This window comes from Sminthopsis crassicaudata, chromosome 3 (genome assembly GCF_048593235.1).
Source record: "Sminthopsis crassicaudata isolate SCR6 chromosome 3, ASM4859323v1, whole genome shotgun sequence".
NCBI classification, from domain to species: Eukaryota; Metazoa; Chordata; class Mammalia; order Dasyuromorphia; family Dasyuridae; genus Sminthopsis; species Sminthopsis crassicaudata.
The window spans coordinates 547797102-547823518 of record NC_133619.1 but is presented as its reverse complement, the minus strand read 5'-3'; the positions used below and the strand labels follow the sequence as shown (position 1 = coordinate 547823518).

The window sequence follows — 26417 nt, the reverse complement described above, 5'->3', positions numbered from 1 at the left end:
ATTGTTTAATCATATAAAATGCAATCTCTGGCAGATAATTTGTATCTCTCCTTTAACCTTGTCACAATCTATTATTATTATCACAATTTACATTTATGTAAATATTATATAGCTTCCCTTTCCCCTTCACAACCAGTAGACTCTAAGCTCCCTGAAGATAGGTAATATGCTGTTTTTCGTTTTGGCATCCTCAATATCATCACAAGGATTGTTCAATTTCCAAAACGCTTGGCTCTGTATTCAGTATTTCAAGGTATGAAATACTTTGTGTATAAAGATAATATAAATCTTCAGTTAAAAAAGCAGCAAATCATCTGTTCTTATTTTTATATTTTGACATCTACTGTAATTCTTTTTTAGAATGAAAAATTTACATTGTTAAAGGCTGTCTTTCTCTTGATTTCAAAAACATCATCATCTTGGTTTATAAAAAAATAATTTAATATAGTGCTTACTATTGAAAAACAATCTGAAAAAGCAAGAGAATAGAAGAAAAAGGTACAAAGAAACAATCAACATTAACAAAAAGACATTTATCAGTGGCACAATTTGAACACAGAAAGAGAAAGAGTAACAATTGTTTCTTTACCATTCTGCTGTAAAATGAGGAGAACATAAGCTCCTTCAGAACAAGGATAGTAATCTTTTTGTTTTAACATCCCTGTATCTGGAACTATCAATGCCTTACACATAGTAAATTCCATCTACCATATTTGCTGAACTAAAGCCATTGTTCAAAAATAGCCTTACTGGACAATGGTTATAGAAGCAATTAATTGGCAATGGAGGGGGGGGGGGAACACAACCTATTTTTCTATAGTATTAAAATATATTTCTATAGTTCACATCTATAATAGCTCAATTTTATTGATAAAAAATCAATAATGATGTGGCAGTGGCTCTGCTGTTCTCATTTACTTGGCTCTCTGATCTCAACTCTTTCCTCATATGCTACTTCCCCTTTCTTCTCAATTTGTATTTAATTAAAACATTTTCCTTTATATATAAAAATAAATCATAATCAAAATTTCTTGTTTTTCTCTAATGGGTTGAAAACCAAGAAATTTTATGTCTGAAAAGAAAAAATAAAAAAGGAACAAAAAAGAAAAATGACAAAGAATATATGTTTAAAACAAAAGTTTACATGTTTAACAAATTATGAATGTAATTAATTTATATTAGTATTGAAATTATAATAAATGGAGCAAAAATATACATGTCCACTTACCATTCATCTTGAGGAAGATTTAAAGTTATGCTGCCTTTGATTTCATCTTGAAAGCGCATATATCCAAGGGTGGCTAATGTTATATACAGAGTTGTAACAATCCCCATGCCAATGTTCAATGCTTCTGGGAAGCGTTTTGTTTCCTTCATTTGATTTTCCAATGGAAGGACCTGAGGATAGAGAAGAGATTAAAAATATACATACATGAATAATAAAATTCTAGAACTTTAGAATTGAAGATGAAAAGGAGTGAAATAAAAACAACTGACATAGGTGGTATCTAAAAGTTGCATTGGCCCTGAAGGCAGGAGGTTCCAAGTTCAAATCTGACCTCAGACACTTACTAGCTGTGTGACACTAGACAAGCCACTTAACCTTGGTTTATTCATCTGTAAAAGGAGCTGGAGAAGGAAATGGCAAGCCACTCCAGTATTTTTGCTAAGAAAACCTCAAATGGGTCATAAAGAATCAGACATAATTAAAACCTCTCAGCAAAATCTGACTGAGATCATGTCTGACTATGCACACATCATCTCTCTTTTCCAGAGCCAATATTATTCATTATAATTACAAACCACTTCACTTGATTTTAGTGGGTTTTGTACACATTATTGAGATCACTGAGTATATTATTTTCCTACTTCTGCTTACATTAGCTTATATATCAGATCATAAAAGTCTCCCAATGTTTTTCCAAATTTCTGCATATCAATCACTTCTTGTGAGTCAATAATATTCCATTACACTTTATATACCACACACTACAATTCATTCAACCATTCCCTAATGAATGTATTCCAACTCTGTTCCCAAGTTTCAACTACTACAAAAGTACCACTTAAAAATACTGTGATAATGTAACCTTTCTTTCTGACCTTGATTTCTTTAGCGGTCTAAAGTGATTTCTGGGTCAAAAGGCACGAAGCTTGGTAACTTTTTTTCAAATAACTGCACACACTTCTGCATGTACACAGTCACACACAGCTCTCACTTTATACAAATTCATATTACACAAATTCAATTTTACATAAAGAATTCTGAAAGAAAAATGCATTAAAAAACCTATGTCAACTTAATTTACAGTATTTTTTCTCTCTTACAATATTTCATTTAGTCCTGTCCCTCAGCTCAGCAACTTTGCAGCTTCCCACTGGACTTTCCCCCCACAAGGGAAAAAAAAAAAACTAAAAAAAATGTCCTCCAAGTGAAAGTAGAAAAACAGACTTCTAGAGAGATCCCACTATTGACTCCATATCTGGGGCTTGGCTTGAGATCTCCAGCATCAAGACTGTTGCCCTGCTCTGCCCACCTATCTGCATGTCTGTCTGTGTTTGGGTACCATTATTTCTCCCTAGTCCCTGGTCTCTGGTTCCTCCTTTTGCATTTGCTTCTCTGTTTCCAGCCTCTAAATATCCTTGAAGCATTTGCCAGTCCCTTCCACCCATGAGCAGGGGGCACCTTTTCTGCTTCCTTCCATACTTTCCCCCATTAGCAGACAAATTCACATTATATAAAAATTACTTCACTTAAGAAATCTGAGGAATAGCCTACTTGTATAAAGCAAAAATTGTATGTATATGTTAGTTCTTTATACACATTTTGGATATCAGAAAATTTTGATGCAAACAATTTTTTATCAATGATACTTTTCCATCTTATCCTAGCTCCACTGCTTTTGTTCGTGCCAAAAAAAGTAATTCTATGTAATTGAAATTATTTTGTTCCATTTTGGGAATTTAAAAGAAGATTCAATTGTCTTCATAAATGAAATGGAAGATCACTGATGGCATGAGAGATAAAAGGTGCAGCACTGTGTCTGAGGAACCTGAAGCTGAGTATAGTTAAATCATAATGTGCATAAATGAAAATGTGTTCTAAGTTTGAAAGGTAAGTAGGAACCATGTTGTAAAAGGCTTTAAATGGGAAAAAATAGGAGTCTGTATTTGCCCCTCAAGGTAATAAGGAACCATTAGAATTTATTGAACAGGAGTGTGACATGGTTAGACCTATGCTTTAGACATTATCTGGAAGATGAACTGGAGTAGATTTAATATAGAAGTGACAGCATGAGCAACATTAAGGGTGAGAGTAGGAAGGGCATTGATGTTAGGAGGCTACTGCAATAGAATAGACCAGAGGAAATGAGGGCCTAGATTAGTTTGTTGTCTGTGTGAGTATGGAAGGGAATGCATAAAGGATATATTGTAAAGAAAGAATTGACAAAACTCATGGAAAAAATGAGGAGGTAAAGATGACTAGATTAGAAGGTGATTAGAAGGATGGAGACATCTTCAAAAGGGAAAAAACAGCATTTTAGAAGAAGGATGTGTTTGTTTAAAAAGATGAATTCTGTAAAGGAAACCAAATGCTGCAGTGGATAGAATGCTGTGACTGACATCAGGAAGATCTGAGTTCTCAAATACTACAAGATATGTAACGTCAGGCAAGTCACTTACCCTTTGTTTAACCTTTGTTTTTTCTTCTGAAAATTGAGGATAATAGTAGCACTGACCTTCCAGAATTATGAACATCAAATGAAATAGCAACTTTAAAGCACTTTGTACAATGCCTGGCACACAGCAAGTACTATGTAAACATTATTTTATTATTTTATTTTATTATTTCAACTAGTGGATATATTGAGTTTGTGATGCTTATAGGAATCTGATACAAAATGCTCAATATACAGTTGGTCTGTAGAGGACTGAAGTACAGGAGGGACACTAGTCAGATACATAAATCAGGGAGTGATATGAATAATTAAGGGCAGCTGATGAGATCAACAAGTGAAGATGTGTAGGAAAAAAAATCATCTCCACTACTGGATGAGTTGTGGTGGTGGAGGGCTAGTTCTAAAGACTACAGCTAACATGGCAAACTCCCAAGTGTGGGGGCTAATTGTTCCAGATTTCTCCGACCTTTTGTGGCTAAGTTCCTTGAGAAAGCCATCCACAATAGATTCTTCTACTTCCCCTCCTCTCACTTTTCAACTCTGCCCACTGGCTTCTGACATTATTAATATGAAACTGCTCTCTCCAAAGTCACTAATGATCTCTTTACTACCAAATTCAATGGGCTTTTCTCAATCCTTATCCTTCTAGACGTCTCTGAAGCCTTTAACACTGTCAATCACCCTTTTATTCTTGACATCTTCTCTCTAGGTCTTCAAGATACAACTCTCTCCTGGTTCACCTTCTTATATATGTGATTGCTTCTCCTCAGTATCCTTTCCTAGATTTTCTTCCAAGTCATGCCTACTTAAATAAGACTGTCCCATAGGGTTCTTCACTAGGCAAATCTCTTTTCATTCTATTTCCTCTATTTCACTAGGTAAACTCATAATCTCCTATGAATTCAATCAAATACTATCTTTCCTGATGATTCTCAAATCTACTTAAGTATCCCTAACACCTCTGCTGATATCTGGTCTTATATCTCTAAATGCTTAGTAGACATTTCAAATCTCATGTACTGTAGCCATCTTAAACCCAATATGTTCAAAACCAAATTCATTATCTTTACCTAGAAAGTTTTCTACCTTCCAAGCTTCCCTATTACTGTTCTATTCTTTTTAAAAAATTTTACTATTTAATATTCTTGTCTTTTTACGAGTTCCATATTCTTTCCCTTCTTCCCATATCCACCCCATCTAATGAGAAGGCAAGCAAGCAATAAGTTAATTTTATAGCTGAAATCATGCAAAACATATTTCAATGTTGGCCATGTTTCAAAAAAAAAAAGCAGGAAAAACAAAGCGATAAAGTTTTACTTCAATTGCACTCAGATTTCATCAGTTTTCTCTCTGGGAGTGAATAACATTTTTTTATTGTGAATCATTTGGAACTATCTTAGATCATTGTATTGATCAGAGTAGCCAAATCTTTTACAATTAATCATCATTACATCATTGCTGTTATTGTGCTGGATTTTTTCAAAAAGCATTATTCTAACACAGTTCACTTCTGCACCCTCTGTTTAGACTCCATTCTAACTGCCTTAATAATGAGAAATTTCTTAGAAGATACATGTATTATCTTCCCACACAGAAAAACAAATAGTTTAATTTTACTGAGCCCCTTTTAAAATTTCTTTTTCATGTTTACCTTTTCATGCTTCTCTTGAAGCATGGAAGTCAGATTTTCTCTTCAGCTCTGGTCTTTTCATCATAAATGTTTGAGAGTCCTCTATTTCATTAAATATCCATTTTTTCCCTTGATGGATTAGACTCAAATTTGCTAGGTAGGCTATGTTTAGTTGTAAGCCTAGCTCTTCTACCTGCTATAATATCAAATTCCAAGCCTTCTGTTCCTTTGAGGTAGTAGCTGCCAAATACTGTGTGATATTGATTCTAGCTCCAAGGCATTTGATTTGTTTTTCTGGCTACTTGAAATATTTTCTCTTTAACCTGGAAGTTCTGAAATTTGGGTATAATAATATTCCTGTAAGTTTTCATTTTGGGATATCTTTCTGGAAACAATTGATAGATACTTCCAATTTTTATTTTACCTTCTGGATCTAAAATACTGTGGCAGTTTTCCTTGATAATTCCTTGAAATATGATGTCTAGTATTTTGCATCAATTATGGAGTCTAACAATTTTTAAATGCTCTCTCCTCAATATTTTTTTCCAGGTCAGTCATTTTTCCAATAAAATATTTCAAAGTTTATTCTATTTTCTTATTATTTTGTCTTTGTTTTATTGTTTCTTGATGTTTCATGGAATGATTAACTTCTACTTGCCCAATTCTATTTTTTTCCCTGAGGCAATTGGGGTTAAATGACTGTTCCAGGGTCACACAGCTAGGAAGTGTTAAGTGTCTGAGACCAGATTTGAATTCAGGTCCTCCTGACTTCAGGGCTGGTTCTCTATCCACTGCGCCTCCTAGCTGCACCCCCCCCCCATTCTAATTTTTAAGGAACTATTTTCCTCAGAGAACTTTTCTACTTCTTTCTTCATTTGGCCAAGCCTGCTTTTTAAGTAATTATTTTCATCAATGAAGTTTTCTACCTTCCTTTTCCAGTTGGACATTTTTGTTTTTAGTTTTTCTAGGAATTAATTTTAGACTTGTATCCAATTCACATTTTTCTTTGAGGCTTTGGTTATAGCTGTTTTGACTTTACTTTCTTCTGAGTTTGTGTGTGAACTTCCATGTCACCACATTAACTTTTTTGTTTGCTTATTCATTTTCTTATCCTCTTTCTTTATTTGTAACTATCTTAGAGTTATACTTTGTTTCTGATACAAGGGGGATGGGCAGGGTATCATCTCAAATTTCAGAACTTTTTTGTTATGCTGTTTTCAGAGCTATTCTAGGTGTTTGAAAGTTTTTGATGCTTCTAAGATAATGGAATTTGGGGAGAAGTATGTCCATTCTCTCTTGGTCTTCATTCTGGTCCTTACCCAGGAAGGACCTCTGATGTCTTAGGACTGCAATCAACACTGCTTCTTGGGGACTCTCCTTCCTTGAGTCTACAAGTAATATTATTCCTCAGGGTCCTTGATCTCTTGAAACCAAAAGTGATATTGCCCTCTCAGGGTTCTGCTTTCCTCATGACCAAAGGTGTTCTTCTCTACTCTTGAATTATGATCTAGAAGTGAGTACAGATAATGGAGTTGCCAAACAGTTGCTCCTCAGGACTCCCCTTCTTCCTGACCCAAAGTGCTCATCTCTGCTCTTGAACTCTGATTCTAAAATAGATATAGGTGATAGAATTGCCAAATAGTGTCTAGTCTTCTGACAAGTGATAGTGCCAGGGGTACCATAGTTGCCAGGTTCCATTATCGTCTCTGGGCTTGAGAGTTCCCAAAGCTATTGCTGCTGCTTCTATCTCTAACACTTAGGCCCACCACTGGTGTTTCATCCAGTGGGTTCTGGGCCAGCCTCTTCCTCTAAGCCACAGATTTTTCTTACTTTTTATATTATCTCAGATGAGAAGAATGCCTCACTCCAATGTTTTGTTGGCTTTACCACTGTAGAATATCAATTTCAATTGCTATTTCAAAGCTATCTGGAGGGTAATGCTAGGGGAGCTCAGCAGAGTGCTATTCTACCATCTACATTCCTATTACTGTTGAAGGAACCACAGTCCCAGCCACCCTCACTCACAAACCTGGGTATCATACTCAACTCCCCATGATCTCTCCCAATTCACAGGCAATCTCTCACCAAAGTCTGTTGATTTCACCTTGTAACATATTTCATATACACTCCCTTTTCTCCTCTGGCCCAAACCCTCATCATCTCATGCTTGGACTTCTGCAAATAGCTGCTAGTTGATCTGCTTGCCACAAGTTTCTCCCTGCTTTAGTCCATCCTCCATTCAACTGTCAAAGTGATCTTCCTTAAATACAATTCTGACTATGTTACTCCATCCCATACACATTTCAATAGACTCCTGTGGCTTCCTATTCCTCCAAGACCATGTATAAAACTGTCAATAAAAGTATTATAAATTGGCTTTCTCCCCTAACTTTCCAGTCTTCTAATACCTCATACTTCTCATCATGAATCTTGAGATCCAGTGATATTGCTTCCTTACTATTCCTTGTACAAGATATACTCTTATCTTCCAACTCAATGCTGTATGTGTACATATGTGCATATATATGTATGTAAAGATGACATATGTATGTACATACATAAATAATATAATACATATGTATATACTATCTATATATTGAAGGAATATTTATATTTTGATCTGTGTAATTTTAGTCATATAGAAACTTATAAAATAATGTAAAAATGAACAATCTTAAATTAAGCAAATGAAAATTTAAAGAAATGCTCATTTGTGATACTTTATATTCATTTTTTATGCTTAATACTGTAAAATAAATTCTTACCACTCCAATGCCTTCAAAAGCAAATACAGCTGTACCAAAAAAGAGTGGGTACTTCTTCCAACCGGCCACAGCTGGAAGATTTCGGGGATCTGGTATATCCTGGTAATTGAAGAAAAAAACTTTCACAGATAGGTAAGAGTTCTTGTCTAATAAAATTTACAAAGGACAAAATCAAATACCTTTTTGTACTTCTTACATTTTTTTTCAAATCCTAATAATCATTTTTGTCTTTCAAACAAAAATGACTGCACTTTTCAACCAGACTCATTCTGTCAGGTTCAAATTATCAAAAGTTGTTCATCCCTTTCCCATAATAAGCTACCCTGGGAGTTAAAAGCTTCCAATTACTTTCTTCTACCAGCAGAGTCCAGGATATCAACAGAATTGGATCTTTAAAAAGCAATGTGAAAACTCTAGACCTCAGGCAGAAAACTATCCCAGTTAATAGGTTCTTATTAGTTTTGGTATCCTCAATTTATTTCTCGACTTTCCTTGCCCTACCCTTTTACACTTTGGAACTATCCGACAGATGCGTTTGATTTTTATCTTTACACCTAGATCTTCCTTACAGAATTTGTTCCTGGTTCTTGTCAATGAGGTTTCTGATCTTATTCTTTTATCATTTTATCCTGTTCTGGCTTGGGAAGCTCTTGGTCACAGTCTTGTCTTAAGCTTTCATATGAAAATTCAACCTAGACTACTCATCTGTGCTTTAGTTTGAACATTGGCTTTCATTCCCTGTTCTAATCTGACCCATTTCCGTGACTATTTCTTATTACATGTTCACAGATTTTTCTAAGATGCATTTTTTTCCTTATAAAATTCAATGTCAACTGCAGTGCTGGTATTGACAAAGTCATTTTATCTAAAAATGTTTCGCTTTTCCACAAGTGTCTTGAACTGTTTCCAGACAGTAATTAGTACAGAGCTATATACACTTGGCAATTAAAATATTTGCTGAAATGAACACAATATTTTAAAAGTATCAGAAGAGATGATTTTTTTCCTAATCTTTTAAACTTCATGTGTGATCTTAAGTGATCTGTGAATAAAAAGCTAGAAATTAACACGGGAGTAATACAACAGGGACTATAAAACTGCTCACAAGTATCCCTTACTAAATCTTAGTTAAGTTAATAAGGTTCTTAGATAAAAGAAACCAATATGGATCCAATAAAATCCTCTCCCACCCTTCGCCCTGTGTAATTTCTTTCAAGAAAGTGAAAGTGGCATTTTAGATTCAGCAAAATATAAAATCACCTGAAGGCTAGTACAAGAAAGAGCAAAACTAGAAAGAACCTCTGAAAATATCTAGCTCAACATGTACCTGACTAAGAATTTTCATTACATCACACATGGTAACTAATTATTCTTTAAGTCTTTAGGAGTTTCCTCCTAAGATATAGTTTTACACTTTTGGATAGCTCTGATTTTAAATTTTTTCTTACATAAATCCTAAGTTTGTCTTTGTAAATTTTCCAAGAAAAATATTTTTAAAGTATTTCTGTATCCAGCTAAGGGGCAAATATAATAGTCATAAGGAAACCATATCTGACTTTTGCTAACACTCTTTTATAAAATAATGAATAATAATGGAGTAAACTATGTGATTTGGTAAATGATTTATTATTTAGACAAAATTTTATGAAGCTTAAATGTTTAATCAGCACACATGAATTTAAAAACTGTATATTATTAAGTATTGTCCTCCTCCATAAAGTGAGAAAATTGTCCTGGACAATCACTAAAACATGTTCCAGTTCTGGTATCTGTGACTTTTAAGTGTAAAGCATTAAGAGAAAAATTATATACTATGAAATTTACAGTTTTTCTAGGGAGATGAAACATATTACTACTAAAAATAATATTTAAATAATACAATAGTTCACTCAAAAGTAACTGGGGACCTGAACTAAAGCATTATTAATATCCACACTTGTATTACTAGAATGAAATAAAACAGTCAGGAATAAAATAAAATTTGATAGATCTATCTAACCTTTCTACATTTTTAATTCATAAAAACCCCATCCTTTAAAAAAATGGAATGATATAAAAATTATAAAATATTTTATAATTTCTAATATTTATATTGAGTATTTTAAATAATATACTTAAAAACACATAATAGTTAAAGATGTGTTATACTTACTCTAATAACGTATTGGTAGATTATTATAAGACTGATTGCCATGGAAAGATTGGCAAGGAGTGAAAGCACAGACAAGCTCTTAAGTTCACGAACAAGGACCAAAAGAAATATAAATGGGAGAAAGCAAAGCATATACATCCTCAGGTCAATACTTCTTCTCTCATATAGAGATGCTTCACCCGTACCATTCAGAGAGAACATTTTTGCTGAAATTCCTTCATGAATCTAGGATTAGGAGAAGAAAGGAGAAAATGTAAAGAAAATGGTTTTTTTGTTTGTTTGTTTTATTATCTACTCTATTTTACATATTAAAAATCTGATTAAAATAACAAAAAGGAGGTAACAGAGAAATAAGTGACCTATGGTATCCTGTACAATATCTACTCATAATAATTTTAAAGTGAACAAAAATATTGTAGTATCATTTTAAGAACACTAACCTCCCAGAAACACACACAATCAAATCACCTTCTAGCAGGAACTATTTAAACAAAAAATATTTATTCTTTTTTACTATGAAAATTAAGTTCAATAAATGTTGTTAATATAAACTGATTCATTCGTTTTGAAATTTCATGAAGCATCACATTTTTGAACTCTAATAAAACTTGATATGTATAAGAAATTTAGAACATATATATCTAATATAGGAGCTGAGTGTACTAATATTGTATACATCCAACCTTCAAAAGCATTTTCATTTCCTTTAGTATGAAAAGCAAGTTGTAATTATTTTTCAAAATATAATATGCCACAATAAATAATTTTAAAAAATCATAATATATCACTTAATTTTTATAAGTCATATTCAATAATTACATCAAGTATATGGCACCATACTAAGTAGTAAGTACTAGAATATTTCACTTTAAACCTGAAGCAAGCAAAACTATTTTACCAAAAAAAAAGTCAATTATTTTTTTAAAATGATTAGACTTCAATTGTAATAATTGTTACTTTTTGATAAGCACAATTACTCTTTAAGTAATCAATTAAGTAATTAAGTAAGCAGAATTAAATTTAATGTCATCTTACTGCCTACATTAAAACAATGAGAATGAAACAAGAAAGGATTACTATGCAATTTCAGAAATTTTTTTAAAAATAAAAATGCTACTTGGAGCAGAATGTACTAAGTTTCATTAACAATAAAATAAATTTGCCAAATCCCTCCCCCTGTTGTCTCGATTTAGATCACCTGAAAACTCTGTTATTCTATTCAGCTCTGAGATTCTATGATTCATAAATGATCTATTCATCAGAAAGCTAAAAACCTGTCCTGGTACTATTAGGAAAAACTTTTCTCTGGGTTACTTCTATTATGCCTTATTAATAAAATGGACAAATGAAATAATAAATAATCCTGTATGTCTAACAATAGCTCTTTTAGAGTTTAAAATTATACTTTCTTAAAATCCTTGAATCCAAGAATACTGTACCAATCATACAGTGTTTTAAGAGATTTAACTTGTGAATTACATCAATCTTTTAAGGACAGAGATAATATGGGTGCAAGAATTTCCAATCTTAAAACTCTAGCAATGCAGAGTGTAAAGTTGTCTATATCAAAATCTTAGAGAACTACCTATAAGGCTCCCTAAGGTTAAGTGACTTGTCTATAAGCATCCAACCAGTAAGTGTGAGAGGTGAGATTTGAACTTAGGTATTCCTGATTTTAAGTGCAGCAATCCATACTATAAGCCATACTGTTGTGACTTACAAATTATTTTCTCAAGATAAAATGTCATTATTCAAGTATAACAGAAATAAAATTATTAATTCATAGCACAGTATTTATTCACATATTACTTTTATTTACCTCATTTACAAAACAAACAAATTAGGGCTTTGTAGGAAGCAAAGCACGATCCTAAAAAAGCAAGAATCCTAAAAACACCATTATATTACTGCATACCAATGAGGAAAACTGTTCAATTAGTAACATAACTTTAAAGCTAAGAATGTGGGAATTTGAAGGAACTTTGGAGATCATTTAGTCTAGAAAAGTTAAGTGACTTGCTGCAAATGGCAAGCAATAACACCAATAACACCACAATACACAACACAACAATAATAACACCAAGTTGTTATTTTCTGATGAGCTTTCCATTATACTTTAATGGCTAAGCTGGCTAGACAGAACTCTATTGGAAAATTTAACAATGGACCTGTCACAAATTTTTTTTAATATACTAGTTACTTCACAAAATTCATAGATATCTACAAAAATAAGCCAAATAATGAAAATAATACAGATACGTACCTACACCCAAATTTAGGTAACCTTTTGTATTCTTTGGTGTGTTCTATGGTCAGAGGTTATTTAAAATGTGTGTGTGTGTGTATGTATGATATATGTGATATGTATATCCCTACATATATACATATATACATATATATATATATATATATAGTTTACCCAAACATAAAACTTTGAAATGAACATTATAAGAAAAAGAATGCACTTAATTAAATTGTTTCTATCTTGTTTTTATTATTAAATCCAAGTTGTGAGGGTTTTTTTTTTAATAACTCAAGAGTTATGTCTATAGTCTTCGGTGAAGTCAATCACAAAATTAAAACTAAAACAAGACCTTATCCACCTATATTTTTAGTAATTGCCTATCACTGATAGGAAAAAGTTAAAACAGGAAGGCCCTTTTGGAGCTATACAACTTGTAGAGTGTGTGTGTGTGTGTGTGTGTGTGTGTGTGTGTGTGTGTGTTTGCATTTGTATAGTGATGATAGATAAATTTGTTGAGCCTATCTGCAAAAATAATTAATAAATGTTTTTAAGAATGAAATAATATACATTCATATTTTTCAAAACATATTATGACACTAATAATGAGAGCTATATTCAATTATATTCATGTTTGAAATTATTAGGGTTTAAGCAACAATTTCATTTCATCTATTTAGTCATTCAAACATTTATTAAGCACCTATAACATACAATGAGTTGTGGAGTAGAGAGTGGATACAAAGTCAAATAAGAGATAGCCCTTGCCCTTATTAAGGAATTTAAAACCTAGTAGGTGTGATGGAATATATACATAAAATAATAGTATAAAAGAAGTAAAAATAGGTTGCTATGAATTCAGAGAGGAAAGTAAGGCTTAATGACTGAGATGGCCTTTGGGCTGAACTTTAAAGAATGGAAGTGAAAAAAAAACTGAGTATTTCAGGTATAGTCAACAGCATTAGTAGAGGTAGGTAGAAAAGTAGGCAAAAAAGCTTCTGATCATCCCCTATGATGTGAAGGAAAACAGATAAGGCTTTTGCAAAAGTATGAGACAGGAGTAAGAAAATGAGGTAAAATGCCTGATAGTTCTAAATTAGCTGCTGCTAAATTCTCATGAGCTAGAAATTCTTGATCTTTTCTTCCAAGTGCTATGCTTAGCTGAATCTATTTACCATTAAATTTTTCCAGTTTTTACTGTATAACTGTCCCACAATGCCTTAGAAGTATTATTTCTCTACATTCTGAAGAAATCCTTCTATACAAAGTCCATTTCTTATAATAAATGGAAATTAGTTGAATTTTTAAAAAATAATTCCAAAAGTCACAAAATTTTATCATTCAAAAGTATTCATCTGTCCTCAAATTTATAAATAACATATCTTTTATTAAATGCCATGTTTTCATCACTCCTTTTCTACATGTTCCTTAGCCGTATCTTTAATTATACCTTCTAGAATTTTGCTAAGTGGAGATCAAAGACCTACTTACTGAAGATTTTATTCTTTCTCTTTTTGGAAAGTTTCATTAAACCTGTGAAATCTATTCTCCCAAATCTAAGAAGCATGAATGAAAGGATTTTCTTTCCTACGCTGCATCTCTAATTCTAAAATGAATTGGTCTCTGCCCTCCAAGTTCTACTTTCTTCTGACTTTCTTTTTGGTCAGAATTAGTCCCAAATAATAGGATCCCCTGTTGCTTCTCAAGGAAAACGAATATAGCTATTCTGCTTTAGGCACAGTGAAAATTCCAGTGGACATCCATATAATATAATTTCCTTCATCATTAATACAGCATGTTTTGCCATGCCAGGCCTCTAATTTATCAAATTCCTCATCTAGTTCTTATTATCCAGATCTGTGTAACAGTATCATCTCCATTTGTGCTTCTATTGAACTTTATTCAAATGAGGTTTACTTAATAAATCAGTTACTTGTTTTTCCCTCCTAAAACCATTATCTTTAGTCTTGATATACATTCATCTATCCGTTTAGATAGCTAATAGCTATCGATCTATACACACACGTGTTTATACATAAAATGTTTTATATATATATATATATATATATATATATATATATATATATATATATATATATTAATATAAAAGTGTGGGAGGTAGTATGGGATGGTGGTATTGATCAGGAATTTCAGTTCATCTGGCAGCACCAGGCTGGTTTACCCAAATCAGACCCTACAATTGTATTTCCAGATCCACCTCAGTGAGCCACCCCATTTAAGAGCTGAATATAGGTTGGAATAATTTAGGCCTTCGGGCCTTTATTATTCACTGTAATGGCACAAACTGCATGACAAGTGCCAGGATTGGAACCTAGGATCAAGAAGATCTGTAGCCCTGTCCCTACCCTGACATGCATTAGCTAGATAACTCTGGATCAATCATTTTGCCTCTTAATTTTGCCTCAGGCAATTCTTTAAGACTCAAAAATGCAGAAGAGCTACCCATTCATATTGGCAGAGGTATTTTACTTAGTGTTAGTTCCCTGAACTGATAAATTGTAGATCTAGACTAAGTTAATAAAGATACATATCATCATACTAATATTAACATGCCACATGTATTTTCATTTAACTATCTTACTACATTTAACTATCTCCTACTCTTTTATAAAAAGTACAAATATATGAGTGTCTATAAAGACAGCTCTTGTTTTCAGTAAATGGTTCATTCTACAGACCTCTCCCTCCCCTGGGGAGTCCTGCATGACCCCATTGAGCAGCTCAGCTTCAGAGCCAGAACCCCCTAAAAGTCAGAGCAGCTTCAGTGCCTGAAGTCAAGGAACCCTAACTGGGGGGGTAGGAGAGAGAGAGGAATATTTGGTGCCTACTTGCAAAGGCATCAAAATTGTGTAATGAAAATTTATGGAAAGTGAAAATTCTGTGTGTGTGTGTGTGTGAGAGAGAGAGAGAGAGAGAGAGAGAGAGAGAGAGAGAGAGAGAGAGAGATAGAGACAGAGACAGAGAGACAGAAACAGAGAGAGACAGAGAGAGAGAGAGAGAGACAGAGACAGAGACAGAGACAGAGAGAGACAGAGAGAGATAGAGACAGAGAGAGACAGAGACAGAGAGACAGAAAAAGAGAGAAAGAAACAGCAATAATCAGTAGGAAGCAATAGAACTTCCTTTGGGCAAGAAAAATGTAAAAAGGAATGAAAGTGATTCCTTTGGTGTATAAGTTCCAGTATGAAGTAGACAGTTTGAAAATAGGTTGGTGATAAAAAGTAATTACTACCTGGCTAGAGGAGGATTAAATAACCTAATGGGCTCAGCTGAAAGTACTGTTGTAATTCTTTCAGTAAGAATATGAAAAATAGTTTTAGCTAAGAAAAGTCAGGCCAAAGAAAACCGTTTGATGAAGGACAAAGAGAACATGGGTGAGGATTCCTGGACAAAGAGAGATACTACTAATCTAAGAGAAGCTACAACTGTTATCAAAAAGGTTATACAGGGAAAATGAGGCTGAGAAGAGTAAAACTCATTTAATAAAAAGCAATTTAGCTACATCCAGAAATAATTCTATATACTAAAGAAAAAAGATTATGACTATGGGAAAAACAGTGACCTGGGCTCAGATAAAGAGGGTTCTAGGGCTCTGTCACTAATTACCTGAGTAACTAAGAGCAAGATAATTTACACAACCAATTGTCTTGGGGCCTCAGCATCCTCATATTTAAAATGTAGAGGTTAGACCAGGGGTTCTCAAACTACAGCCCACGGGCCACATGCGGCCCACTGAGGACATTTATGCAGCCCGCTGGCTTATGGCAAATGGGCTGAGGGGCAGAGACAGAGTGTGAGTTTTTGTTTTCACTATAGTCCGGTCCTCCAACAGTCTAAGGGAACTGGCCCCTATTTAAAAAGTTTGAGGACCACTGGGTTAGACTATGTCTTAAAGGTCCATTCTAGTTTGAAAATTTAAAACTAGCCACTTCATTCATTAGGGATATTAGGCTTTAGATTTTAAAAGGACAGATTTAAATAATTGGAAAGACATTCAGTGCTCTTGGATAGGCCGAGCGAATATAATAAAGATGACAATACTCCCCAAACTAATCTATTTATTTAGTGCTATACCAATCAGACTCCCAAGAAACTATTTCAATGACCTAGAAAAAATAACAACAAAATTCATATGGAAGAATAAAAGGTCGAGAATTGCAAGGGAACTAATAAAAAAAAAACTCAGAGGAAGGTGGTCTAAGTGTACCTGATTTAAAGCTATATTATAAAGCAACAGTCACCAAAACCATTTGGTATTGGCTAAGAAATAGACTGGTAGATCAGTGGAACAGATTAGATACAAAGGACAAAAAAGGATACATATATAGCAATCTAATCTTTGACAAACCCAAAGATACCAACATTAGGGATAAAAATTCATTATTCGGAAAAAACTGTTGGGAAAACTGGAAATTAGTATGGCAGAAATTAGATATGGATCCACACTTAACACCATATACCAAGATAAGATCAAAATGGGTCCATGATTTAGGCATAAAGAGGGAGATAATAAATAGATTAGAGGAACAGAGGATAATCTACCTCTCAGACTTGTGGAGGAGGAAGGAATTTATGACCAGAGGAGAACTAGAGATCATTATTGATCACAAAATAGAAGATTTTGATTACATCAAACTAAAAAGTTTCTGTACAAATAATACTAATGCAAACAAGATTAGAAGGGAAGTAACAAATTGGGAAAATATTTTTAAAAACAAAGGTTCTGACAAAGGTCTCATTTCCAAAATATATAGAGAACTGACCCTAATTTATAAGAAACCGAACCATTCTCCAATTGATAAATGGTCAAAGGATATGAACAGACAATTCTCAGAGGAAGAAATTGAAACTATATCCACTCACATGAAAGAGTGTTCCAAATCACTACTGATCAGAGAAATGCAAATTAAGACCACTCTGAGATACCACTACACACCTGTCAGATTGGCTAAGATGACAGGAACAAATAACGATGAATGTTGGAGGGGCTGTGGGAAAACTGGGACACTGATACATTGCTGGTGGAGTCACGAAAGAATCCAGCCATTCTGGAGAGCAATCTGGAATTATGCCCAAAAAGTTATCAAACTGTGCATACCCTTTGACCCAGCAGCGCTACTACTGGGATTATATCCCAAAGAAATACTAAAGAGCGGAAAGAGACATATATGTGCCAAAATGTTTGTGGCAGCTCTTTTTGTTGTAGCTAGAAACTGGAAGATGAATGGATGTCCATCAGTTGGAGAATGGTTGGGTAAATTGTGGTATATGAAGGTTATGGAATATTATTGCTCTGTAAGAAATGACCAGCAGGAGGAATACAGAGAGGCCTGGAGAGACTTAAATCAACTGATGCTGAGTGAAATGAGCAGAACCAGAAGATCGCTGTACACTTCAACAACAATACTGTATGAGGATGTATTCTGATGGAAGTGGAAATCTTCAACATAAAGAAAAACCAACTCACTTCCAGTTGATCAATGATGGACAGAGGTAGCTACACCCAGAGAAGAAACACTGGGAAGTGAATGTAAAATGTTAGCACTAATATCTGTCTGCCCAGGTTACATGTACCTTCGGAATCTAAAGTTTATTGTGCAACAAGAAAATGGTATTTACACACATGTATTGTACCTAGACTATATTGTAACACATGTAAAATGTATGGGATTGCCTGTCATCGGGGGGAGGGAATAGAGGGGGGGGGGATAATTTGGAAAAATGAATACAAGGGATAATATTATAAAAAATATATATATAATAAAAAATTAAAAAATAAATAAATAAATAAATAAATAAAAAAGAAAAAGGACATAGTTAAAATATAGCCTGTAAAATTTTAAATAAGATATGTTTTTTATAAATATATTCTTGTTAATTCTTTACATTATCAGTATCTAAAAAGCACTTGCTACTAATACTGCATAGGTCTTAAATCCATATTTGTTCAGCCCCCAAAATGTAAGTAAAACTTATATCTGATAATGATGACAATGATAATAAAGAAAAGAAGGCAAAAGAAAATAATAATAATAATAATAAAGACTACCTACCAGTTACAAAGGAATGTGGTTTGGCATTTTTTGGGTAGAGCTCCAACTTCAGTGCTTGGCATGTGTGCCCAAATAGGCAGCCATTCTCTACCAAGGCTGAAGACCCCTTAGACTCAACCTGAAACAATATCCCAACATAAAGAAGGACTCCTAAAAACTGTCACACTTGATGGGGACAGCACTTGTTTGTATTCCAGCCTTCAGTCCTAGTGTGTCCTTCATTACTCTCCCTTGTAAAGGCAGCCCACAGTGTCTTTTCAGAAGTGCCCAAAGAAACATGCCCAGCACTCATTGGGCCCAAAGGCTCAGACAGCCTGGGAGGCCCAAGGCACTGGAAGAAAAGTCCTCCAGAGGCTTTGAGGACAAGAAAAGAGAGCTAGCAGACCCTAAAATGAAGAAAGCTAAAGGCCAACTTTTGTTCTGTCATTTTTATTCCAAAAGTGAAGCCTAAGGGAAAGCAATGAAGCATCACTCTCCATGAAATAAAAGCATTTCCGCACTAAAATGGAACTTCTTTAGAGGGAAAGATAATAGCAAAATATGGATAGCTTGAGGGAAAGTGTTTCAATAACTGGAAGAAAAATACTCACTTGCTTCACATTCTCAGCTAAGAAGACAATGTAAGCACTGCAGAACCCCAGCTGTGTTATCACTAGAAAAATGTCCACAATATTCCTGAAAATAGATACATATAATTTAGGGTCATCCTCCTAAAATGACAATTTTTTTTACCTCTTTTATAACCCATGTTAAAAAAAAAATTTGAAATGAAGTGTATTTCTCCAAAGTAACAGTTATGGAACAGAATTAAAATATTCACTTTCTATAATGTATATACAATTTACAGTATGTGTGTGTATGTATGTATGTATAATTAACAATTAAATAAAACAAAGAATAAAAAAATCCTGCTGTGTTGATAATCCCCTCTCTTCCCAAAAAAGGCAAATGATTCAATAGAGAAAATCTATTCCAATAAAGTATGTCATATTCTCAACATCTTCCAAAAGTAAATAAATATACACATTTGAAAGAAGCCAAAAAATACTTAAATTATGATGAATCAAGTTATTTTATACAGAACATAAGTGGCACAGCTAGGATTATGATATAAAGTTCCTAGGATATATTATCTCTTTCTAAAAGTTCATAATTTCCTGGCTTTTAAGTCCATTTCTCTAATTATTCTATTATATTTAAAATATAGTAAGCATGAACTATACATGTTAATTTAAATTTTATTGATCAGAACATCTGGTTTTAGTTTATACAATGTAAGTCTGACAGAATAATTTCTTATCAAATTTTGGCATCTTCTAATACTGCTGCACCATTTTAGCGCATAAATTACTGTAGCATACCCAGGGTTGCATAAAGGTTGAATAACTAGACAGACATTTATAGAGCATATCCTGTGAATAAAACACCATGTTTAGATAAGTTTACATAAATAGGGATTCTGTGTCCTAATGGAGATTACAATTTCAGTTTAAAAAAACAGAATAAACTGCAAATAACCACAATATAAAAGAAAAAGAAAAGGCACAAAAGAAAAATATCAAGTCTGAGATGGATAAAGTCACTTACCAACTAGGGGTCATCAATTTGAATTTGAGTTGTGTTTTTAAAAGGATGGTTAATAGTCTCCAAAGTGGAATGGAACGCAGTATTCATAAATGTAAATCCAAAAACTCACTCTACAATACACCTCCTCATGTAGTCTTTACTTGAAAACTTTTGGCACAGTAATGTCCACTGCCTCCTCAGATAGCTGGTTGCATTTCTATCTAGCTCTAATTAGAAAGTATTTACTCGTAGTAAAAATCTGCCTTTCTACAAATTTTAGTTTTGTCTTCTGGAGCAAAGCAGAACAAGTCATCCTTTTTTTGCATGATAATTTTTTTCAAATATTTGAAAATAGCTATAATAGTCTCAACAATTTTTCAGACTAAGCATTCTCCAGGATGTAAGTCTTCTCCAGGTTATGTTCTTTCAATCAGATATTCAAAAAGCATGATCTTATGGTCCTTCAATATTCTGGTCACTTTCCTCAGGATGTTCTGTACCAGGGGTTCTCAAACTACAGCCCAAAGGGCACACATATGGTCCGCCAGGTTATGGCAAATGGGCTGAGGGGCGAAGAGAGAGTGTGAGTTTTTGTTTTTACTATAGTCTGGTCCTCCAACAGTCTGAGGAACAGTGAACTGGCCCCTATTTAAAAAGTTTGAGGACCACTGTTCTATGCCTTATTATGTCCATCCTAAAACATGATAGGCAGAACTGAACACCATACACTACAAATATAGCTTAATGAAGGTACAATGTAGTGTAGCTCACAGGCTAGTGAGTCTATCAGCCTCCACATTCTGAACCCTATGTTTCTTTTTTTTTTCCCCCCCTGAGGCTGGGGTTAAGTGACTTGCCCAGGGTCACACAGCTAGGAAGTGTTAAGTGTCTGAGACCAGATTTGAACTCCGGTCTTCCTGAATTCAGGGCTGGTGCTCTATCCACTGCGCCACCTAGCTGCCCCGCTATGTTTCTTTTAATATAATCAAAGTAAACAACAAACCTACCATAATGCTGAATATCTCAGCATTCCTTGATCTGAAAGAAATGAGGCTACTTTGGCATGAGCTGACAAATGCATCCTTCTCCCCCACCCCAGATTTTTACTATCTCTTTAATAACAGTTTCCATAAGTTTACAAAGAAATGGAGTCAAGGTCCTTAGCCTATCCCCTGCAGACTCTTCTTGCTTTTTTGAAAATGAGAACATTGCTTGATTTTCTTCATTTTTGCAAGTTCTCTTGCCTCCTACAATCTTTCAAAATAATTGATGAATGACATCTATTACTTTTTTTTTTAAGTACAACCTACTGTGGGATGTAGGACCTAGCAAGTTGAACTCTTAAGTTTATAGCTAGGAACTCTTTTCCTATTTCCTTATTTATCTTTAGCTAAATTCCCCAGGATCAGTTTTGTTCTGTCATTTTTATTCCAAAAAAGATTTTCCAAGACAGAAAGAGCAGAAGACTGAATAGTTTTGTCTCTTTTCCATTGTCTATTACTATTATGTTACTTAACCCTTACTAGTCTTCCCTTTCTTTAATTTCCCCCATCCTCAACTTCCCCAAACCCCTTTTTATTGAGCTTAGAACTTGTTAACCTCAGTTGAACTACTGATACTATTCTTACAGGACTATTCCACCCTTTCATCTTTCAATATTTATGCTTAAGTCTGTCTTTTAACATATCTTTTTAAAAATCTAACTCTCAATTTGCTTTCTCACTAGAATTGTTTTAATTTGCACCTTCAAGTTGTCATTATTAAAATTTTATCAAACCTTCTAAGCTATCTTTCCCTGAAGAATTTTAGTCCCTAGGATTCTTCCAATGTTTCCTCTGAACAAGATACTCTTAAGGCAATATCTAGCTTTCGTTTCCTCTGAAAATTCTAGGGTAAAATGCTCATTTCAATCAAACATTCCCATCATTTGTACTTTAGCAATAACTTCTTCCTGTCTGATCAGAATCAGGTCTAGAATAATTGCCTCTTATTGATTCTTCTACATTTTGGATAATGAAATTATCATTTAGACATAAGAAATGAAAAGCATCTGAGAAAAATGAAAGAAAGAGAAAAAGAGACAGAGAAAGCTCACCAACAGATGTCCAGACAATTAAAGTTTCTCACAATTACTATATCATAACTCTTGACTGCATTATTTTCTGTTATCTGAAATCACTTCATCTATTTTCTTCCTATCTAAGAGTTCTATAGCATGCTTTGATATCAAATCTATTTCTGGCTAGACTGATCTTCACCCAAATGCTTTCCACATATCTTCACCCTCTATTTCCTGGATTTTCTCTGATTCAAAGGTCCTTTATGTACAAAAATTAATAGTTATTTTTGTGTTAGTAAAGAACTATTTTGTTCATGTTTGTTTGGTAGAAAAAGAAAAAAAGGCAAAGCCCAACTTTATTATCTATATCCCCCATTACTGATAAAATCCAGAAGCAAAGAGACAGGTTTAAAAAAATTATTAGCAACACACACACTAAGCACTATTCTCTACACAAAGAAAATATTTAATGAATGTTTCTAGAATCTATTCTATATTTATCTTGTATATATCAATTTATGTCCATGTTTGTCTCTCCCACTAGAATATAAGAATCTTGACAGCAGGGCTTATATTTGCTTTCTCTTCGTTTATCCCTTATACTCAGCATAGTGACAGGCACATAAATGCTTAAAAATATATGCTTATTTATTAGTTTTTTCTTTTAGGAAGATAATTAATTTAATTCAAAGCATGAAGAGTTGGAAATATTGGTCAAACATTTGGATATATTAACCTAAAACTGAAAGAGATCAATGATATGTTTGTGTATAAGGACATATACACACAGAGACATACACTTAGGAATAATAAGCTATCTTTAATAAATGAATTTGTGAGTAGATGCCAAAGGAAAGAGAGTAAAGAAACAAATGAATGGAGTTTGCAATACCACTTTAAGATACAAATTTTAGGAAAAGGAACCAGATAAAAGTTAGAAAGTTAGAAAGAAAACCAAGGAAGTGTGGTGTTTCTAAAGCCCAGGGAGGAGAAGGTAATCAACAATGCTAATCATACTGAGAGCTCAAGGAACATTAGGACTGAAAAAAGATCATTGAGTCTTAGAATTAGGAAATAACTTTTGAGAGAAATTTCAGGAAACTTATGTGGATGGAAACTAGGCTGCAGAATAACAATGAGTGGATGGTGAATAAATGGAGGTGCTGCAACTATGTCATCTCGCAAAAACACCATCATACAGCACTTGGCCTCAGCCTTTGGAAGTCTGCTTAACAGAAGGATTCTTAACTTGTCTGTGTACTTTCAGATAAAATGAAATATTAACAAAATACTTACCCTCCCAAAGAAGATTTTTTTTGGATGCAATTCCAAGGACTTACTTCCATAGCAAAACAAACAGTGTCACTATAACCTAATGAAGATTTTTTAAACCTGCAATGTAATAATAAATATGTAAAAGAAAAATTTAAGCATCTATAATTATTATTACTTTTTAAATTCTTAAAAGGCAATGTAAATGGATTTTTGGGGGGAAGGATCTAGAGGTGATTTCACTGCTGCAGAGAACTCGAGAGTCTTTATCAATTTATATCTAAAATTGTTTTGCAACTGATACTTTTGAATGGTTAAATCACTTATCAAGTTATCAGGGATAAACTTGCACCAAGCTCTTCCTGATTAAATCCAGTTCTCAATTCATCATGCTATGCTGTTTCTTCAAATGTGAACTGTTATTAGCATGCTAATTCAAGATAAATTAATAAGCTAAGGAAAATTCTTAAAATGCCACTTCTCCTTTAAGAAGTGCCACATTGTGATAGTTAATATGCAGTTATTGTTTTTATATTCATGGAAATAAATGTTAAAATTGCATTCCTATTAAAACTTAGTTGATATTAATTCCATGTTTATGCTTCACACATTAAGTATTTCAAACAAACAGCAATTATTATATTCAAAATCCAAATCAATAAATTTGTAAATTAGTATTCTTTAGTATCTTCCAGGTAGAAGCTCAATTTACAAAATTAACCCCAGAAAAACCTTCTAAGGCAAGCAAACTATAATAACAAAGTTATTACTCATTTTTGTTAACAGATAAGGAAAATAAGATTCATTGTTCAAGTGACTTGCCCAAGATCACACATCTATTAAGTACCAGAACAGGCAGTAGAGTCCAAATCTTTTAGGAAACACGATCCACTACAAATTAGGCATTTTAGACTCATGAAGAAAAAAGGAAAAAAAATGAAAATCACATTCAGAAAACTCATTACAGTTTACAAAAACATGATTTTGCCACTTTTGTGTCCCAATCACACCATAAAAGATCACTTTCATTATTACCTTATAGCAGTAATATAAATGTCAGCTATCATTTTTGCTATTATTATTATTATCTTTATTATTGCAATAAAGCCCACAAGACCTTATGTAGCACACAAAACAGAACCCACTAAGCCAGAATTGTCATTAATAATGTTCAATTCAGACTTTCCTACTTTCTTTTATTTCTTGCTTCTCATAAATAGAAAAGAAAAGTAATTTCTTTCTTTCTTATAATATGTCTAAAGAGTAGTAAATTTAATGACATTATTTTAATGACATAGAAAAAACTTGTTTTGTTAATAAAATTATAATTTCTAATTACAAAATACAGCAGCAAAGGTTCTATCTGAAGGTTCTAAAGTTCCTAACAAATATGTGAACTAGATTGAGCAACTTCACATTTACCTCTGACAGAGAAAGTGACTGCAACGTACCAACATGCGCATACAGTGAACAGATATAATTCCTATAAACACAAGACTGATTGGTCCAAGCTATAAGAGAAAGAGATCAAAACTTAATTTTTAAATACTGAAATTTTAAACAAATATGTTACCTAAGCAATTAGAAAACTATTTTAATAAATATTAATTCAATTTCATGATTGAATAGGTTTTTAATGAGACAATAAACTCAAAAACATAAATGTTTTAACTGATATTTAAGATCCATTTCCCATTAGCTACCCCAACCTAGAGTATTTCTAGAAAGGGAATAACAATGATGTAGACTAAAAAATACATTCTATTCAAAACCATATAAAAAGTCAAAGAACATCATAGCCTCCTACCAAAAGAACTAGTGTTGTAGGATCATTTTCATGCTAAATTACCTTAAAAGGGCTGAACAAGTGTCAAACTGGTATATTAGGCAATGCATGCCAAAGCAAATGAGACAGCATTTTTCTATTTCTACTTCCTCTTCTAATAGAGATGGTTAAAAATCAGACTAAAGAGCTGTATCGCAGATAATCTCCTAATAATTGAAAAAAGAGGGGTTTTCGAAAAATGGTCAAAGCATCTTCACAATTTCATATATATTCATATAACCAAAAGAATGAAAGTTGCTCTAGAATAGGCTAGACAAATCACTTGTACAGTGAGATCATATTTTCAATCAATAATCAAAAGTCAAATACTATTCTACTATTTCATAGGTAATTTCCCCAAAATATTCCAAAAATAAACAAAGTTCATTAAATTACAAAGAACCACAACCAATAATCTCCTCAGCAAGAAACATCTTTCACTTTTTTCTCTTTAGCAGATATATGTTCAACATGATTCTTTAGCAACAAAAAAAAAATCATACATATTATATACAAAATATATAGCTTTATAAATAAAAATAATCTGCATTATAATTGTTGATACTAAATTATCTGCACTATTATGATATTGTTGTTGTTTAGTCATTTTCAATCAAGCTTTACTCTTGATGGAGGGAGTTTCTTGGCAAAGGTACTAGAATGGCTTGCCATTTTCTTTTCCAGCTCATCTTACGTATGTGAAAACTGAGGCAAACAGGGTTAAGTGACTTGTCCAGAGTCAAACAGATAAGTGTTTGAGGCCAGATTTGAATTTATAAAAAGTTCTCTTCCTGACTCCAATCCCAGAACTCTAGCCACCATGCCACCAAGATGCCCTATTATTATTTTACTCTTTTCTTTTTTCTTGAAAAAGGCAAATTACTCAGTTGTCACACTTGGGCTATATACAACACAGCCAAGAGCAGGGATCAGTCTGTATCACAGGTTATCTGTGAGATTAGCAAATATCTATCAGAGGGAGAGTAATCCATTATCTTATCTAGCCAATGCCCATGGTCAAACTCAAGGTCTTCCTGACATGTCCATTCTGCCTGAAGTATAAGAAGGCACAGCTTATCCGTTATGGTTCTAATTCCATTAACAGAAATCATGAGGAGCTACAAATTTCACAAGTAATAGATAATCAGAATC

At 33.3% G+C, this 26417-nt stretch overlaps 1 protein-coding gene across 4 annotated transcripts in view; it reads right to left on the bottom strand.

Moving 5' to 3' along the window:
• SLC36A4 (solute carrier family 36 member 4) overlaps positions 1–26417 on the bottom strand; it is a 224106-nt gene that overhangs the window by 10632 nt on the left and 187057 nt on the right. For 3 of the 4 annotated variants that reach the window (XM_074304554.1, XM_074304555.1, XM_074304553.1), the window contains 6 exons: positions 24863–24951; positions 23465–23560; positions 19134–19218; positions 10228–10452; positions 8076–8174; positions 1229–1398 (listed from right to left, as the gene is read on the bottom strand). In XM_074304554.1, coding sequence (XP_074160655.1) covers positions 1229–1398; positions 8076–8174; positions 10228–10452; positions 19134–19218; positions 23465–23560; positions 24863–24951 — 764 coding nt within the window. Of the gene's footprint in view, positions 1–1228; positions 1399–8075; positions 8175–10227; positions 10453–19133; positions 19219–23464; positions 23561–24862; positions 24952–25289; positions 25433–26417 lie in introns of those variants that run through there. The other variant, XM_074304556.1, reaches the window with a different exon arrangement.